General features: G+C 30.6%; 1 protein-coding gene across 1 annotated transcript; it reads left to right on the forward strand.

The window, feature by feature from the left end:
* The first annotated feature begins 305 nt into the window (after positions 1-305).
* Positions 306-3149, forward strand: GlcT (ceramide glucosyltransferase). The gene has a single exon (XM_075304871.1). The coding sequence runs from the start codon at positions 527-529 to the stop codon at positions 1781-1783; it is 1257 nt and encodes a 418-aa protein (XP_075160986.1). The 5' UTR covers positions 306-526; the 3' UTR covers positions 1784-3149.
* Positions 3150-15370: the final 12221 nt, after the last annotated feature.

A 15370-nucleotide genomic window follows, 5' to 3' on the forward strand; every position in this document is an offset into this window, starting at 1 on the left:
CAATTTCTCAACTTGAATATTACCCTAATCCTTTGAAAAAATGTTTGAAAAATTGTTGAAATTTAGCATTTTTCAAACGTTTGTGTTTATTGGGACTCTTAAAACCTACAAAATAGGTTGAGCGTGATATGTAGCGAAAGGTTTGAAAGTCATTTGAATTCAAGTAGTTCTCAAATGTATATTTGATTGGGGCACACCTCTCCATTTAATGACAAATTGGCAATTCCAATTATCGATATCAATATGTAGAAGAAATCGAAATGCTACTACGAATCGATTATTGTACTTTACGTATCGACTGTACATCGACATCGACGGTCGACCATTGGATTATCATTTTGTTTTCGTTGACAAGTCCATCGTTGAGGAAGAAAAAAAATAATCGCGAATAGAATGAGTCAATCCGGTCTTGGTGGGAATAATTAGTGTTTACAATCACTTTGGGCAGAGAAGAAAAACAAAAATAACACGCAGCGTGTAAAAACGGGCATACAATCCGTGTGCATCATACGTGACGGTGGTAACGATGTCACATCTACCAACACCTTTATACGGTTTCGCGATATTTTTCTTGATCTTTTGGTGTGGAACCTGGGTTGTTCATCTGTGTGCTCTGTGTTATGGAAAATTCAAATTACATAAAAAATCGTGTAAGTGTCCCAATGAGACACCACTGCCGGGTGTGTCGATACTCAAACCACTCATGGGAGTCGACGCAAACTTAGAGCACAATCTAGAAACTTTTTTCACAATGGATTATCCAGTGTACGAGTTGCTGTTTTGTGTGGAGGACAAAAGTGATCCCGCCGTGAAATTGGTGGAGGGACTGATAGCAAAGTACCCACAAGTGGATGCAAATCTATTTTTGGGCGGATCGAATGTTGGGGTGAATCCTAAAATAAATAACATGAATCCAGCCTATGAAGTGGCGAAGTACGAGTTCGTTATGATATCGGATAGTGGTATAAAAATGAAAAGCGATACCTTACTTGATATGGTAAATCATATGGGTGATAATTATGCACTGGTACACCAAATGCCGTTCACCTGTGACCGAGAGGGATTTGCTGCAACATTTGAGAAGGTCTTCTTTGGCACAGTTCAATCGAGGATATATTTATCAGCTGACTTTTTGGGAATTAATTGCCATACCGGAATGTCATGTTTGCTACGCAAATCAGTAATAGATAAATTGGGTGGCCTCAAGACATTTGGCTGTTACCTGGCCGAGGATTTCTTCATAGCCAAAGCCATTACGGACCAAGGATGGAAGATGCGTATAAGCAATCAACCTGCAATGCAAAACAGTGGTACATGCGATATCAGCACCTTCCAAGCAAGACTTATACGTTGGGCCAAATTGCGTGTGGCTATGGTGCCGACAACAATTTTATTGGAGCCACTGTCGGAGTGTATGGTCTTGGGAGCATTGGCTGCTTGGTCTGCTACCATAGTCTTTAAATGGGACCCTTTGGTGTTCTATTTGGTGCATATACTAACATGGTTTCTATCAGACTGGCTCTTACTGTCCATCGTACAGAATGGTTCGTTGACATTTCATAAATTTGAATTTGTCATTGGTTGGCTGTTTCGTGAACTAAGCGGTCCCTATCTATTCCTGCATGCCCTTTGGAATCCAGCAATAAGATGGCGCACACGCACCTACAAATTAAGATGGGGCGGTATAGCCTATGAACTGCCGGATACCTGTAGTAGTAAGAATAGTATTAACAGCAGCAGTTTCCAAACAAATCTCAGTAGCAAACGTCTATTGATATCGTAGCATAAGGTCCTCTTCTATTATATCTCATCAATATGATTGCATACCTTTGCATTCAAGGGGTATGTAGTGACACATACAACAAACATACACAGACGAATTAGCATTTTCTTGTCATCATAAAACTCATGTCTTGTTTTTCCCCACTTTTGTTTGTTTTTATCCCCTCCATCCATAAGGTGTGGGTACTATGTTTTGTTTCAGGGCGAAAGTGCAAATTTTAAAAATACCAAAATATGATTGAAGACGTACTTATTTTTTTTTATCAAATCATATCAAATCAAAGTATAGGGAATGGCGTAATGTATAAAATGGGTAGATTTCGAATTGGATATAAATGAATTATAGAAGATTTTCACCATGAAACATTAGCATAGTACACGGCTTTACTTGTTATTAGTTCTTTTTCAATTATTATTCTTTCTTTGTTTAATTTTTTTGGTCTTATATAGAAAAGTAATTTATTTATTTTTAGTTTTTGTATATTTTCTATATAAATTTCTAAATAATAAATATAATAATGATAATAATAATAATATAATTTATAACATAAGTTATGTGTAAGTAGATAAGATTAACTAAACAACAACAAAGACGAGCATAAACCACATTTAATACAAAATTTCGAAATTATAACGATGTCAACAACAACAATAACAGCATATATAGAAAATAAACAAACTATGTACACAATACAAAACAGTCTGTCCACCCCCATATCTGTCTGCCTCTCCCCTCCAAACTTACACAAATACCTAAACACATTTACAATATTTTGTTGTGTCAACAACAACAAACGAGCAAGTGAAGCCACCTAAATATATTCGAAAGTAAGATCATTTGAAATTTTGGCAACAGCATAAAATATAGAGAGATGTTTCAAAGAGTTTCTTATCTATGTTCACACCGAAATCTCCTTATTTCGAGTTTTTAAATACTCCTTTCATAGAAAAGGTATTTTTCAAATTTTCAAAAAAAAAATGTGATTTCGTCGGTAAACGTAGTATTATGATAAGACATATGTTGATTTTGTGTTTTGTAGATATTAATATAAAATATATATATATATATAAAAAAAAACTATAGACAAAAGTATTAGGTTATTTTAGCTCAGATATTCCAAAAAAGAAGAAAAAACAAATGTTTTTTTATTAAATGCTTTAGTTTTAAGGTATTAGTGACATGATTTTGCTACTCCTAGAATTCAAAGTTTGAAGTGTAAGGAACAATAAAAAACAACCAACAGTCTTACAAACATATATCGATCCATATTATTATACGAATTATGTAATTAATACTCAATATGAAAAAAAAGAAATATCAAATACAATGGAAATTGTTTATGGCAAAACACTGCAACGAACAATAATGTTTTTTTTTTCTATTTAATATTTTTCTTTCTATTTTTAAATCAAGCTGTGGTATAAGATTGCATCTTAATGCATCAAATTTCATATCTATGCAAATTTGTATTAACGTAATTCACATAGGCGACATAGAGAAATTTGATGAATGCTATTGGGTGTCTTTTTGTTATTTAGTTAATGTCGTATAAACTTCAGTTAGATTACTTTTAATTCTATCTGGGCTTAATTATACACAGAAAAAAATTCACGAAATGTTTTCCACAGTGTGGAGCAGGGTATAAAAATATTTAATTAAAAATTTAATTGATTCAACAAATTTTTTAATTGAAACAAAAATCAAAAGCTAAAATAATAGTATCAATTGATTTTTTAATAGGATCAATTAATATTTTAATTGATACTATCATTTATGTGATTAAAGACATTTCAATTAACAAATTAATTCGATCAATTAATTTCGTGATTGATTCAAAAAAAACTTTTTTGTGTGTAGCCATATGGCGTTAAAATAGCACAAATAAAGAGAATGCAACAATAATATATTAATAAAAAACTAAGAAAATTTAGATTCAATATCGCTTTAAATCAAAGTGATGTTAAATCATATCATTTATATATAAATTAGGACACTGTGGAGTCACCGTAATACAATGGTTAGCAAGCCTGCTTTTCAACCCCAATTCCGACATAGAATCGGGCAGCCCTTAGTGGTAATAGAGAAGTGCACCACTGTGGTATCACAATGGACTGAATAGTATAAGTGAGCCTGAAATATCAGGCTGCCACTATACCTAACCTAATTGTGGGAAATATGTGAAATTTGAATATGAGAGTGCAACATTGTCGAAATTGACATCGAAATATAAACGCCCTTTTAATTGCATTCTTTCTGCAATTGGATCCGTAACAATAGTATGGATCAACAATTACTTTAGAGTTCCACAATTATTTTGGTGAAAAGGCAACGAGGGAAAACGTAGTATAACCACGGTTGCCACTTGTGTCAAAAATATTTTACGAAAATGTACCAAATCTAAAAAAAGAATTATTTTGACGTTTTTGATCAAAAAATTTTTTTTCTGTATAAATGAAATTTCTCTAGAAAATTTTGTCAAAATTTTAGTTCTCTTGACTGACTCTCGATTGCCGCAAATCTCTCAATGAGATGGCTGAGCAGCACAATATTCACCTAATATGGGTGCCTGGCCATAGGAACATACCGGGGAACTGCGAAGCAGATGAGCTAGCAAGGCTAGGAACTACCTTACATATTCCCGGGGAACTAGAATCTGTTGGTATGCCTTTGGCTACCTGCAAGCTCTTACTGCGTGAGAAGGCTGTCATGATGGCAAATGTTCGATGGGAGAATTGCAAGGGTTGTAACGACACCAAGCAAATATGGCGCCAATTAACTTAAACCGCACACTAGATATGCTAGTGTTCTCGAGACGCCAGATATCACTCCTGATATCTGCTATAACGGGTCGGTGCCTGATAGGCGATTTTGCAAAAACTATTGGTGCGAAGTATAATGACTATTGTATGAGCTGTCATGATGCGGAGGAAAAGGAATCAATAAAACACCTCTTGTGTGAGTGTCCTGCATTTTGTGTAAGGCGTAAGCAAATTTTAGGGGCATATAGCTTCAGATTACTGGCGGACCTGGAAAACGTTAACTTAAGCAGTCTGCTAATGTTTTTGAACAATCTGGTTGGTTCAACAGAAGCAAATAATCGAGAAGGTTCAACGGTTAAAACTAGAAGTGCCCATATGTAATAGGTACTTTTAGTTAATGTGGTATCACAATGGACTGAATAGTCTAAGTGAGCCTGAATCTTAATCGGGCTGCCACTTTAACCTAACCTAACCTAGTTCTCTTGAAAATTTTGTCCAAATTTTGACAAAATTTTCTAGTGAAATTATTTCTCTAGTAAATTTGGTCAAAATTTTATTTCTATAAAAATTTTTGACAAAATTTTATTTCTATAGAAAATTTTGTCAAAATTTAATTTCTCTAGAAAATTTTGACAAAATTTTATTTCTATAGAAAATTATGCCATTTTTTTTTTTGTTTTTGAAAATTTTGTCAATTTTTTTTTCTCTAGAGAATTTTGTCAAAATTTTATTACTCTAGGGAATTTTGTCAAAATTTTATTTCTCTAGAAAATTTTGTCAAAATTTGGTCAAAATTTTATTTCTCCAGAACATTTTGTCAAAATTTTATTTCTCTAGAAGATTTTATCAAAATTTTTATTTCCATAGAAAGTTTTGTTAACATTTTATTTTTCTAGAAAATTTTGTCAAAATTTTAATTCTCTAGACGATTTTGTCAAAATTTTATATGTATAGAAAATTTTTTTAAAATTTTATTTCTATAGAAAATTTTGTCAAAATTTTATTTCAATTTAATTCAATTTTTATAAATTTATTCAGAGGCCCATTTGGGACTACATATAGAAATACAATTCATGCGACTTATATATAGAAAATTTTGTTAAAATTTTATTTCTATAGAAAATATTGTTAAAATTTTATTTATATAGAAAATGTCAAAATTTTATTTCTATAGAAAATTTTGTCAAAATTTTATTTCTGTAGAAAATTTTGTCAAAATTTTATTTCTATGGAAAATTTTGTTCAAATTTTATTTCTATTGAAAATTTTGTCAAAATTTTATTTCTATAGAAAATTTTGTCAAAATTGTATTTCTATAGAGGATTTTGTCAAATTTTTATTTCTCTAGAAAATTTTGTAAAAATTGTATTTCTATTTCTATATTTGTAAAAGTTTTATTTTTATAGAAAATTTTGTCAAAATTTTATTCCTATAGAAAATTTTGTCAAAATTTTATTTTTATAGAAAATTTTGTCAAAATTTTATTTCTATAGAAAATTATGTCAAAATTGTATTTCTATAGAAAATTTTGTCAAAATTTTATTTCTATAGAAAATTTTGTTTAAAATTTTATTTCTATAGAAAATTTTGTCAAAATTTTATTTCTATAGAAAATTTTGTTAAAATTTTATTTCTATAGAAAATTTTGTCAAAATTTTATTTCTAAAGAAAATTTTGTCAAAATTTTATTTCTATAGAAAATTTTGTCAAAATTGTATTTCTATTTCTATATTTGTAAAAGTTTTATTTTTATAGAAAATTTTGTCAAAATTTTATTCCTATAGAAAATTTTGTCAAAATTTTATTTTTATAGAAAATTTTGTCAAAATTTTATTTTTATAGAAAATTTTGTCAAAATTTTATTTTTATAGAAAATTTTGTCAAAATTTTATTTTTATAGAAAATTTTGTCAAAAATTTATTTCTATAGAAAATTTTGTCAAAATTTTATTTCTATAGAAAATTTTGTCAAAATTTTATTTCTATAGAGCATTGTATCAAAATTTTATTTCTCTAGAGACTTTTGTCAATATTTTATTTCTTAAAAAATTTTGTCAAAAATTTATTTCTCTTAAAAGATTTTGTCAAAATTTTATTTCTATAGAAAATTTTTTCAAAATTTTATTTCTATAGAAAATTTTGTCAAAATCGTATTTCTATAGAAAATTGATGTAACTCTTATTTGGAGAGGTATATTTTGTAAAATCTATCAAAATATCAAGAATTCTACCAATCTACCAAACAGTAAAAAATCTACCATTTTTGGTAGATTTCTACCAACTGTGGCAACCGTGGATGTGGACCCCGTTCGGAATCGGCTATAAAAAGCAGGTCCCTTGTCATTGAACATAGCATCGGGCAGCATTCAGTGATAAGAGAGAGAAGTTCACCACTGTGGTTTAAGTGAGCCCGAAATATCGGGCTGCCACTATACCTAACCTAACCTTATTCTGTGTAACACAAAATATTATCCTGTGCAAAATTTTGAAGACTGTAAAAAAATGGAAAGAATTTATGTCCGTCTGCGCTACATTAGGCTTGAAACCAAGTCTACTGAATTTGTGGCTTTCGATTTTTTTTTTCGTTTTCGAATTTGTATGGTATCGCTTTAAACGAAACCCATGCTTACAAAGCCATTTGTAAGCATCACACACAAAATCAATAAAAGAAGGAGATGGGAAATTAAAAGATGTAATATCAAGTGTAGATACCACAAGTTGTAAACTAAAGTGGGCACCGATTTGAAATTTTCTTATGTAAATTTCCCTTCTCCTGGTATTTGATTTCACATGGTTAAATTTTGGTATGATAACTGTGGTAAAGGCGGCCGGTTTCTCAAATTGCTATAAATTAAAATCCATATGATATGGAAGTATTTGAGTATTCATTGCAGTTCTCCTTATATCGGCATAATTTTCGCTTTTCACAAAATATATGTTTATTTTTAACAAATTAGAATTTTATCTGCTTTGAGAAATCACCAGATAATGGAAGGATAAAGTCCTAATAAAGATGCATATTAAACATGAGCCTCAGTTAAGCATGGTATTTACTTGAGGCAGGAAATTTGAAACTTTTACTACGTACATTTGGTTAAATTATTTATTATTATTTCTAGTCATGAGAGTATGTAACAAACACACATACATACATATGCATTAATACAGAATATTTGTTTGCTTGTTTAAGCTTTTTCTGAGCATATTTTAACGTTTCTGATAGAAATGTATGTTAATTTTTCGTACAATCTTATCTTTGATACATTAAACATTCACAATTGTCATCTATTTCTTGATAAGTATTCAAGCAAATAAAGTTTAGGTATGAAACATTTGTAGCTACAGAGGAATCCGAATTATTTTTGTGTGACATAATAATAATAATAGTTGCCCAGTTATAAATTTATCAGCCGCACTGATTACCGAGCGAGCAATTAGAAATCGTAAGGGAGAATACCTTCTTCGGGTTTTTTTTTTTCTGGGTAATATGAACTAAAATAGAATACAAAATAAAGAACATAATTAAAATGTATAAATGCTATGATATCACGAATCTGTCATTTCAATTTAAAATTTTATGAGGTGGAAGTACCACCCCATTTTATCGAATGCCTATAATGAAAAATATTTTGATTAAAATCGAATACGTCATAGATGAGTGAACTTTGTTTAGAGTTATTAATAAAACTTTTATAGACAAAAAGGAAGTAAATAGATGATACCATTTACAAAGACTATGTCGCTTTTAAAATGAAATGATTAAAAAAAGGGTTCGCTTTTAAAACATGATTCAAAAATAGGGTTCGCTTTTAAAACACAATCCATTTTTATCGTATGCCTATAATGAAAAATATTCGATTAAAATCGAATATGTAATAGAAGTGTGAACATTGTGTAGAGTTATTACACTCAAAAAAAAAGTTTACTTGGATCCAAAGATTTTGACCTTCCCTTAAGGATTTTGGTATTGATTCCGAGCCAAAGATGCGGCTTCTTTAAAATAAAGACATCTTTGACGGACCTCCCTGGCTTTAAATCTAGAATAAATAAAATTAAAATTAGATCTCATTCATTGAATTTGTATCCTCTTTTTGCGATATATTAGTAAAAGTATTTATGTACAAACAAATTCCAATTTAAAATCCAAATTATGACAGGTACTTCAAAGTAAAAACAGTTTTCTTAATGTTCAAAAAACCTTAAATCAATGATGCAAATCCTTATAATAAGTCTTAGCCTATATTTGAAGTGATTTTATCTTAAATTTAAAAATGCAATACGCCAGTTGAGTTAAAGACGATTTCTTTAAATTAAAAATGTTTTTCTTTATTTTAAGGAAAATTTGCCTTACTTCAAAGATCTACAACTTCAGCAGAGAGACGGAAAATTTCAAGATTTGTGTCCTAAAATTAAGGAAAACATTTTTTGAAGCAAGCATTATAAACTTTCATTTAATTAAAATGTCATTATTTTAAAGAATTTTGTCCTTAACTTTGGGTAAATTTCGATTCCTAAAATTTAAGTTGCATATTCTTCCATATTAGGTCAATATTTTTTTCAGTGTAAGAAACCCTTTTAGATAAAAGGAAGCAAATAGAATCATTCAAAGACTATGTTATTATAACATGTATTCCCGAGGAGCTGTGCCTGGACTTTTTCCTGGGCCACACACATTTTGCAAAATCCGTTTTTACCATTGGGTACGACTAAAAGATCTATCTTTCACATATAAATCTGCATACCCAACTTTTTCCATTTGTCCACAGTGGTCACATATGGACCCCATATTTTTCCATTTATCCACAGTGGTCACATTTCTCTTGAGGAGCAGTGCATCCACTTTTTTCCAGGCCATATATTGAGATTCCCAAACAGATTTTGCAAAATCCTTTTTTACCATGGGATAGAGGACTAAAATATTTACATATAAATCTGGATCCCCATATTTTTCCATTTGGCCACAATATTGACATTTCTCTCAAGAATCAGTTTCCCCACTTTTCCAGGCCATATATTGGGACGCCCAAACACATTTTGCAAATATCCATTTTAACAATCGGATAGAGGATCCCTATATTTTTCCATTCGGTCACAGTGTTCACATTTCTCTCGAGGAGCAGGGTCTCCACTTTTTTCCAGGCCATTTATGGAGACTTTCAAGCAAATTTTGCAATATTCGTTCGGATAGCGGATAAACAGATCTATCTTTCTCATATAAATCTGGATCTCCAACTTTTTCCATTTGCCCACAATGGCCACATTTCTCAGATCTAAAACAGATCTATCTTTCTCATATAAATCTGGATCTCCAACTTTTTGCATTTGCCCACAGTGGCCACATTTCTCAGGGTTTCGTATATGCAACTGCGATTTGGATGATTTTTTTTATACCATGGAAAACTATCATTTCAGTTTATTATAAAATTTGGTTAAAATTTTCTCTAGCTTCCCGTTTGGACAATTTCTATGGAAATGTCACCAGCATTACTGAGGTTTTCTGAAACTTTTTGGTTTTCGGTCGAAGCAGGAATCGAACCCACGAAATAAAATTTTGACAAAATTTTCTATAGAAAAAAAATTTTGACAAAATTTTCTATAGAAATAAAATTTTGACAAAATTTTCTATAGAAATAAAATTTTGACAAAATTTTCTATAGAAATAAAATTTTGACAAAATTTTCTATAGAAAAAACTTTTGAAAAAAATTTCTATAGACATAAAATTTTGACAAAATTTTCTGTAGACATAAAATTTTGCAAAATAAGATTTTTTATTTGATAGTTATTTGGTAACAATTTTTCCAAATTTTGGTAGATTATTTTCTATAGAAAAAAAATTTTGACAAAATTTTCTATAGAAATAAAATTTTGACAAAATTGTCTGTAGAAATAACATTTTGACAAAATTTTCTATAGAAAAAACTTTTGAAAAAAAATTCTATAGACATAAAATTTTGACAAAATTTTCAAAATAAGATTTTTTTTTGTTTGATAGTTATTTGATAACAATTTTTCCAAAATTTGGTAGATTATTTTCTCGAGAGGCAACCGTGGCTATAGTACACTACGATGCCTATAACGATTATTTTTTAACAAATGGCTAAACAAAATTCCAAGTGAATGGATCGTGAATGTGCGTGATTGAAAAATGAAATTGAACATTTGCTTGCCGATTCAGCTATATAAAAATGACTATTTTTGATAAAAATCAGCAGCCATTAGTTGCTGTTTAAATTTTTGGTATATAAAAATATACAATGATTTTGAAATAGTTATAATTGTTTTACTTCAGTTAATAGATATACATTTTAAATTTATTTCAAAAATTTTGTTTTATACAAAATGAGTTGATTGATATAAATTTTAAATTTATTTATAAAATTTTGTTTTATACAAAATGAGTTGATTGGTTTCACTTAAAAAGAAAATGCTATTTTATGTTGATAAGCCTTCCCTTATAGCATTGAAATGCTTAAAGGGAAATGAAACGATTTAAATTAGGATATTGAAAATTAGAAATGCTTTAAAACATACATATATTTCATAATAATATGCGGTTATTAATTTTGAATACAAATATCCAGATTTCTCTAATAAAAAAAGAGAAAAATATATTGAAAACTTAAAAACAAGTATTAATTGTATCAATCAAATAGAACCATAAATCATTAAACCCTTAAATTAAATTTATACCATAAGGTAATTATAGAAAATACTATTTGTTAAATTTTTTTATAATATTAAATAAATTGCAATAAAAGAATAAAGAAAAACATTGAAAGAAATGTTGTTGCCATTTACTGCAGATACACGCAATAAAGGGAAATACTTTTAAATTTTAAAATTGGTAAGTACATAATTTAGAATTGTTCAATAATATGTCATGTCCCTCTTTCGAACATTTTCTTTAAATGCTGAGAAAACAGATTTTCTATAGAAATAACATTTTGACATTTTCTATAGAAATAAAAGTTAAACAAAATTTTCTATAGAAATAAGATTTTGACATTTTCTATAGAAATAAAAGTTAAACAAAATTTTCTATAGAAATAAAAGTTAAACAAAATTTTCTATAGAAATAAAATTTTGACAAAATTTTCTATAGAAATACAATTCGGACAAAATTTTCTATAGAAATAAAATTTTGACAAAATTTTCTATAGAAATAAAATTTTGACAAAATTTTCTATAGAAATAAAATTTTGAAAAAAATTTTCTATAGAAGTAAAATGTTTGACAAAATTTTCTATAGAAATACAATTTTGACAAAATTTTCTATAGAAATAAAATTTTGACAAAATTTTCTATAGAAATAAAATTTTGGCAAAATTTTCTATAGAAGTAAAATTTTTGACAAAATTTTCTATAGAAGTAAAATTTTTGACAAAATTTTCTGTAGAAGTACAATTTTTGACAAAATTTTCTATAGAAATTAAATTTTTAAAAAATTTTCTATAAAAGTAAAATTTTTGAAAAAATTTCCATAGAAATAAACTTTCTTTGTCGTCGTGAAATTCTGAGTCGATCTAAGCATATCCGTCCTTCCGTCTGTTGAAATCACGCTCCGAACGAAACAAGCTATTGACTTGAAACTTGGCACAAGTAGTTGTTATTGATGTAGGTAGGTTGCAAATGGGCCATATGGAACCACTTTTACGTATAGCCCCCATATAAACGGAACCTCAGATTTAGCTTGCGGAGCCTCTTAGAGAAGTATATTTCATCCGATCTGGCTGAAATTTGGTACATGGTGTTGGTATATGGTCTATAACAACCATGCAAAAATTGGTCCACATCGGCCCATAATTATATATAGCCCCCATATAAACCGATCCCCAGATTTGGCTTGCGGAGCTTCAAAGAGAAGCAAATTTCATCCGATCCTGCTGAAATTTGGTACATGGTGTTGGTATATGGTCTCTAACATAACATATGGGTTATGGTACGACGGCTTTGCTTTTGTGTTTGACTGAACATGTGAGATGTAGTCTTAATCGAGGGGAGAACTGTGCTATGGTGTCGCTTGACCTGTCTAAGGCTTTTGATCGTCTAAATCATACATTATTAATTAACAAGCTTAGGGCGAACTATGGATTTTCAGGAGTTGCGTGTAGACTGATTCTGTCATACTTGCATGGAAGATCGCAGTTCGTGGAGTTGAATGGGCGGAGTTCGGGTACTGCATTCTTGAGTTGTGGAGTACCCCAAGGTTCTGTACTTGGACCGCTCCTGTTTATCATGTTCCTGAATGATTTTGTTGGATGCTTGGAACCTAATTTTGTTAGAGTATATATGTATGCGGATGACATTCAAATTGTATTTACAGGTGGGATGGAAGGTCTGGATAGTTTGGAGAGGCGCATGAATTCTGCTCTTGATATTGTTTATTCCTGGATGGTTGACAATAGGTTGGTTATTAATGCAGGTAAGACGACGGCGATTATGTTTCAGGCGGGGTATCGCAATGTGACCTATCCGCAGATCACAATGTGTGGTGAGGTTATTCAGTTTGTTCAGACGGTCAAATGCTTGGGTATTACAATTGATGCGAATTTGGATTTTGGACAACATATATCTTCCCTCTCAGCGAGAGTGACTTTGGGTCTAAGGCAATTATAGAATTGTGGTATATACTTGACTGAGCGTGTCAAGCGTATAGTGGCCCATGCTTTGCTGATGTCTCAGATTAACTATTGTATCGAGGTGGTATCTTGTACGTTTCAATATAATAGGTCCAAAATTGCTCTGATTCTGAACAGGGTAGTGCGTTATGTTTTTGGGTTGCGTATTTTTGAACACGTGACAGATAAGGTAATTGATTTTCTTGGTTCTTCATTTGAACCTTACGTTTTTTCGCGGAGATTAATGTTTTTCCATAGGATGAAAAGAAATGGGTTGTTACATGAACTTCTTCAGGGATTTGTTTTTTCCAGATCGGTGAGAAATCCGCAGATAATTATACCACGATTAAATTGTTCCCTTTTTGAGAGGGGGTTTATTGTTACTACTGCTAGGGTTTGGAACAATCTTCCTGTAGCAGTAAGGGATTTTGGGCTTCCTGAGAATCAATTTAGGAACTTGCTACTGACTAGTTTGAATGAATATATTTAATGTTGACTGTTATTTACCAATGGTAGGTGTTAGTTTACCTTTATTACAACAAAAAGGTATCGCATGAGTGCAATTATTAGGTGCCTTTTTAATAAATCTAGAACGACGCCAATAAGAGCCCTTTCAAACTATCAGCAAAAGTGCATTTTAAGATAGTTATAAAAGAATCATCGTGATCAAGTAAAACACGATTAATAAATATATCATTTATACGACTATCACATCACATTTAATATAATTTTTTACATTAATAAAAGAATGATGATGAGTTACTAGTAGAAAGTTACATGTTGCAGCGTCTATCAGCCAGTGTTTTTATTTTATTCTCGATGGAGGCAGCGTGCCTGGAAAAATATCTGAAAACTATCATTTTATCCATTTAGAAAGTCAAACATTTTTTCACCAATATACCTTTCACAATTTTAAGCGAAATAACTATGTTTTCAGCACTTTATTATCGTTTTTATTTAAATAAATTATAATAAGCTAGTTGCGCTTGGTGTTTCGCAAAATATAAAATGGCTCTTGTAACAATAGTGATGGCAAAATATTTGCATGTACATTTCATACTTTTTGATACGCTTCCCCCATCACAGTTGGCGATTGTTGTAGTGTCACTTTCGAGTCTGTGGTAGCGATGAGGATGAAACAGAACTTTGAAATGCTGGCAGTTGGCGATTGTTGTAGTGTCACTTACGAGTCTGTGGTAGCGATGAGGATGAAACAGAACTTTGAAGTGCTGGCAGTTGGCGATTGTTGTAGTGCCGTTTACGAGTCTGTGGTAGCGATGAGGATGAAACAGAACTTTGAAATGCTGGCAGGGATTAAGAATTCACACAAAAATGTTTCTGATTCAATCACGAAATTAATTGATACAATTAATTTTTTAATTGACATGTCTTCAGTCACAGAATTGATAGTATCAATTAAAAAATTAATTGAAAGTCAATTAAAAAATTAATTGATACTATTAATTTTTGTGATTTGTTTCAATTAAAAGATTTTTTGAATCAATTAAATTTTTAATTGAATATTTTTGTTAAAATTCAATTAAGACTTTATTTAAAAAAATTTCGTGAAATTTTTTTCTGTGTTTATTCGGAAAAATGTTCGTGATTTTTATACCCTCCATCATAGGATGGGGGTATATTAACTTTGTCATTCCGTTTGTAACACATCGAAATATTGACCTAAGACCCCATAAAGTATATATATTCTGGGCCGTGGTGAAATTCTGAGTCGATCTAAGCATGTCCGTCCGTCTGTTGAAATCACGCTAACTTCCGAACGAAACAAGCTATCGACTTGAAACTTGGCACAAGTAGTTGTTATCAATGTAGGTCGGATGGTATTGAAAATGGGCCATATCGGTCCACTTTTACGTATAGCCCCCATATAAAGGGACCCTCAGATTTGGCTTGTGGAGCCTCTAACAGAAGCATATTTCATCCGATCCGGCTGAAATTTGGTACATGGTGTTGGTATATGGTCTCTAACAACCATGCAAAAATTGGTCCACATCGGTCTAAAATTATATATAGCCCCCATATAAACCGATCCCCAGATTTGGCTTGCGGAGCCTAAAAGAGAAGCATATTTCATCCGATCCGGCTGAAATTTGGTACATGGTGTTGGTATATGGTCTCTAACAATCATGCAAAAATTGGTCCACATCGGTCCATAATTATATATAGCCCCCATATAAACCGATCCCCAGGTT

The sequence above is a fragment of the Haematobia irritans genome, chromosome 4, assembly GCF_050003625.1.
Source record: "Haematobia irritans isolate KBUSLIRL chromosome 4, ASM5000362v1, whole genome shotgun sequence".
Lineage (NCBI taxonomy): Eukaryota > Metazoa > Arthropoda > Insecta > Diptera > Muscidae > Haematobia > Haematobia irritans.